At 45.1% G+C, this 4,729-nt stretch overlaps 1 protein-coding gene across 1 annotated transcript; it reads left to right on the forward strand.

Moving 5' to 3' along the window:
- The first annotated feature begins 280 nt into the window (after positions 1-280).
- Positions 281-4,098, forward strand: LOC130406644 (uncharacterized). Its single transcript, XM_056612319.1, has 8 exons — positions 281-302; positions 607-745; positions 938-1,076; positions 1,494-1,597; positions 1,744-2,542; positions 2,644-2,825; positions 3,077-3,579; positions 4,089-4,098. The coding sequence occupies exons 5-8, from the start codon at positions 1,957-1,959 to the stop codon at positions 4,096-4,098; spliced, it is 1,281 nt and encodes a 426-aa protein (XP_056468294.1). The 5' UTR covers positions 281-302; positions 607-745; positions 938-1,076; positions 1,494-1,597; positions 1,744-1,956.
- Positions 4,099-4,729: the final 631 nt, after the last annotated feature.

A 4,729-nucleotide genomic window follows, 5' to 3' on the forward strand; every position in this document is an offset into this window, starting at 1 on the left:
TATTTTTTTTATACTGTATTCATCTAACTTTAACTTCAATGTTTATATTTCTTAATACCAGTAGTTATTTCGAAATAAATATTAGACAACATAACATAACATGCAAAATAAAAGAGCGCCCTAGTTTCCACTTCCTCCGCGCGGGACTCTCTAAATCGACGCCACTTCGACCTGGGCGGGACTTACCGGGACTTTACGTCCTACGTCACTCGCTATGGGTCACTCGCTGGGAGTGCATGTGTGCGCGTAGCCGTTTGTCTCAGGGATCTGTGCACGAACGGTTGTGTCGAACGCGATGGGGGGTGTGTGACATTCCTACAGTCTGTGATGATAGGCTATATTTCTACAAATGACTTACTATTACTAGCGATTAACATGACGAAACAACACGAACTAAGCTAACATTATATTTCTACAAATGACTTACTATTACTAGCGATTAACATGACAAAACAACACGAACTAAGCTAACATTAGACTATAAAGCAAACACTTTTGGCGGGTAAAGGGTTAACTGACTTCAAAAAGTCAACACTGTCAATGGTGAAATTGTCCAGATCATTAGATTAACATTAATCTTTACTCTTTTTCTCGAACATCTTATAGATCCACCCTGGGTACCGTCGTATTTTAAAATAATAAATACAAGCAATGGATACATTTCTGGATTTGTCCAGACTCAAAAAGAATTGGAGAGTCTGCTGGAGGTCCACTCAAGGGCCACACTGACATCGTTTGTCAAATGGTAGGTGTAAGACCAGAGTGTGATGTATGAAGGAAAAGGCATTTGATGGATGGTTTGTGTTGTGTTTATGTTTTTTTAATTCCATTAACATTGAGAAGAACAAATAAGCAAATATTCATTCTAATAAATAATAATGTAGCCTAATGAAGTTTGGGTAATTATAAAAGCCCCTTTCATATTATCCTACTATAGGTCTGAACACATAAAAGATGGCACCAAAGAGAGGCATCTATGGCAGGTGGAGGATTTCAATGAAGACACCCCTCTATGTGTAAAGAAAAGAATGGTCCTTGCTTGTCAGCATGGCAAAGCTCGACAGAAAAAAGAAAAGGTACATTGGTAAACAGTATAGTAAACAAACCCTCCTGTCTGGACCCTCAAATCAGAGAAACTTTGGTCTGTGGGTCCTGTAGACTTATAATTGAACACCCCTGATCTAAAGTAACACACACTCACACACCCCTGTTACTTTAGATCAGCGGTGTTCAATTATAAGTCTACAGGGTCCACCGACCAAAGTTTCTCTGATTCGAGGGTCCAGACAGGCACAGGTCAACTGTTCAAATTACATGAAAAACAGAATTACATAACATTTTGTGGATTTAATAATTTTTTGCTGCAATGTCTTCAGTTTTAATGGATGTCTAATAGGTGCAGGCCTATGCAAAATCTACACCTGACTTGTCTTGCACTTGTACAACTTGAAAACCGATATTGTATTGAAAATCTCATTATTTATCTTGTCTAGGAGAAACGTTCAGCAGAGCATGTATACACAAAAAAACGTTTTCATGTCCAAAATGGGAAGAAGTTGGACTGCCCAGCTAAACTTTTCATTCGGCATGTGCTGAGGTAAGCTTTTTTCAACCGCTCTGTCTCCTTTGCAGGAGAAATCCAGTGTGAATCGATCAATAGTGAAAGTGATCTGATTGATCAATATTGTCAATCAGACCATGGGGTAGATTAATTTTTGCTTGCTTGTTTGTTTTGCTTTTTAGATATGACTCATTCAGTGTGAGAGGGGATGCCACAAAATCCCATAAAGAAGACACTATGAGAAATCTTAAGATAGCACTTCAAAACTCAGAAAACCCACCAACCTCTACATTCATTCATCTAAAAATTCCTCTATTGGAAGTTCACAATCATACAATTGGAGCAGGATCCTGTTTTTCAAGACCGATCCATCCAAAACTAAAAAAACTCAGGTGATGGTCGGACAAGGGATAACTAATATAGCTTTCGTGAAGAGAGCCTTGAAGCAGTATGTGCTAAATGACTTGTGTGGAGAGGATCTCCAGCGGCCGCACAACAACGATGAAGCATATTTTCCATCGAACACAACTATCCAGAATCACATTCACATGGCATTAGTGGCTGGTCGTTACTCTGCGCTGGATCAGGAGAATCTTGCAAAGAAAGTGGCAGAATGGAAGGTTGAAGATGAGGGCAATCGTTTCTTCTTTAGAAAATGCACAAATGGAGGAGATGAAGATCTAGAGCATCAGTTTCTTTTCATACATCAGCACCACAAACAAAGCCAGTTTTTTTTGGTTGTTCGAACCAATGTTGGCTACAAACCTGTAGCAGAGTTTGTATGTGAGAGTGAAACTACAAAGTCCATTGCAGAAGCACTGGACATCTTGAAGACATGGAATCCTCAGTGGACTCCAAAGTACTTCATGACAGATTACAGTGAGCAAGAGATCCAGGCCCTCGCCCAAGTGTTCCCCACTGCAGTAACACACCTATGTGCATTCCACAGAGAGCAGGCCTGGCTCCGCTGGACTAAAGATGGTGAGATCTAGTAACGTGCAGAGATTGTATTGGAATCTTGTGTGTTTTTTGCAACGGAAACAGTGAATACTGCCTGTATGACCAAATTATTATGATTGTAGGAAAAAACAAGCTTGCCGACAGGGAGCAGAGAGACCTGTTGACACTTCTACGCAGTATTGCTTGGGCCAGGACAGAGGAGAGCTGTTTGTTAGCATTAGGGACATTGAGGGACAGTTACCTATATAAAGACAATCAACAAGTGATGACCTATGTTGAGCAGAGATGGCTTGCCATCAAAGAGGTTAGACATTGTCATTGATTAAATGTGTGTGTGGGGGGGGGGGGGGGGGTCTAGCTCAATTGCTGTAAGTGTGGTGTGTGTTTGTGTATGGGTTGTGTAATGTGTTAGGATGTGTGTATATGTTTTGAAGAGTGGATGTGTGTAGTGACAGTATAGTCTGTATGTGAATATTAGATATAATTGTTATGTATGTAATTATTTGATATAATTGTTGTCATCACTGTTTTTTTTTTTTGTTTGTTTGTTTCCAGAAATGGTGCAGAGCCTATGCGCCAGAGGCATTTAATGTGTCAGTCACCACCAACAATGGAGTTGAAACCATGAATAAAAATCTGAAGGCATTCTACCTGAAAATCTCAGGTACTGGGACTCTCTCTTCTCTACTGGGAACAGTTGTTCGAGAATTTATTCCTGACAAAATGAAAGGCTACGAGCGGCTGAATTACAATCAATCCACAAGCCACAAGAGCTACAATAAGGATGTACCAGAGCACCTCAAAAACCGACCAAGAGATGTGGTCCTCCACTGCTTGAGAAGCATCAGTTCTGCTTCCCATTTCACTGCTCAAGATGTTGTGGATAAAGGTGATGGTACATACCTAGTCAGAAGTGAGCAATCTCCCCTCTTTTACTCCGTCAACCTTAGAGGGCCGTTGTGTGAGTGTGGTGCATTTCAAGATTCTTACCTACCATGCAAGCACATGATTGCCATTTTTAATTTCACTAACTACTCATGGGATTTTCTCCCTTCAACGTACACAATGTCGCCATATCTTACCCTCGATACCTTCGAGGATGGAGGAGGAGAGAGGATGCTGGATGGAGTAGAGAGGATGCTGGATGGAGGAGGAGGAGGAGAGAGGATGCTGGATGGAGGAGAGAGGAGGAGAGAGGATGCTAGATGGAGGAGGGGAGAGGATGCTGGATGGAGGAGGGGAGAGGATGCTGGATGGAGGAGGGGAGAGGATGCTGGATGGAGGAGGAGGAGGAGAGGATCCTGGATGGAGGAGGGGAGAGGATGCTGGATGGAGGAGGGGAGAGGATGCTGGATGGAGGAGGAGGAGGAGAGGATCCTGGATGGAGGAGGGGAGAGGATGCTGGATGGAGGAGGGGAGAGGATGCTAGATGGAGTAGAGAGGATGCTGGATGGAGGAGGAGGAGGAGAGAGGATGCTGGATGGAGGAGGAGGAGGAGAGGATCCTGGATGGAGGAGGGGAGAGGATGCTGGATGGAGGAGGGGAGAGGATGCTGGATGGAGTAGAGAGGATGCTAGATGGAGGAGGAGGAGGAGAGAGGATGCTGGATGGAGGAGAGAGGATGCTGGATGGAGGAGGGGAGAGGATGCTAGATGGAGGAGGGGAGAGGATGCTAGATGGAGGAGGAGAGAGGATGATGGATGGAGGAGGAGAGAGGATGCTAGATGGAGGAGGGGAGAGGATGCTAGATGGAGGAGGGGAGAGGATGCTGGATGGAGGAGGGGAGAGGATGCTGGATGGAGGAGGGGAGAGGATGCTGGATGGAGGAGGAGAGAGGATGATGGATGGAGGAGGAGAGAGGATGCTGGATGGAGGAGGGGAGAGGATGCTGGATGGAGGAGGAGGGGAGGATGCTGGATGGAGGAGGGGAGAGGATGCTGGATGGAGGAGGAGGGGAGAGGATGCTAGATGGAGGAGGGGAGAGGATGCTAGATGGAGGAGGGGAGAGGATGCTGGATGGAGGAGGGGAGAGGATGCTGGATGGAGGAGGGGAGAGGATGCTGGATGGAGGAGGGGAGAGGATGCTGGATGGAGGAGGGGAGAGGATGCTGGATGGAGGAGGGGAGAGGATGCTGGATGGAGGAGGGGAGAGGATGCTGGATGGAGGAGGAGGGGAGAGGATGCTGGATGGAGGAGGAGGAGAGAGGG

This window comes from Gadus chalcogrammus, chromosome 16 (genome assembly GCF_026213295.1).
Source record: "Gadus chalcogrammus isolate NIFS_2021 chromosome 16, NIFS_Gcha_1.0, whole genome shotgun sequence".
NCBI lineage: Eukaryota > Metazoa > Chordata > Actinopteri > Gadiformes > Gadidae > Gadus > Gadus chalcogrammus.

Coding starts and splice junctions, on each gene's coding strand:
- LOC130406644 (XM_056612319.1), top strand. CDS start 1,957: ATGGTCGGACAAGGGATAACTAATATAGCTTTCGTGAAGAGAGCCTTG. Junction 2,543..2,643: donor GCTCCGCTGGACTAAAGATG/GTGAGATCTAGT, acceptor TTATGATTGTAG/GAAAAAACAAGCTTGCCGAC. Junction 2,826..3,076: donor GATGGCTTGCCATCAAAGAG/GTTAGACATTGT, acceptor GTTTGTTTCCAG/AAATGGTGCAGAGCCTATGC.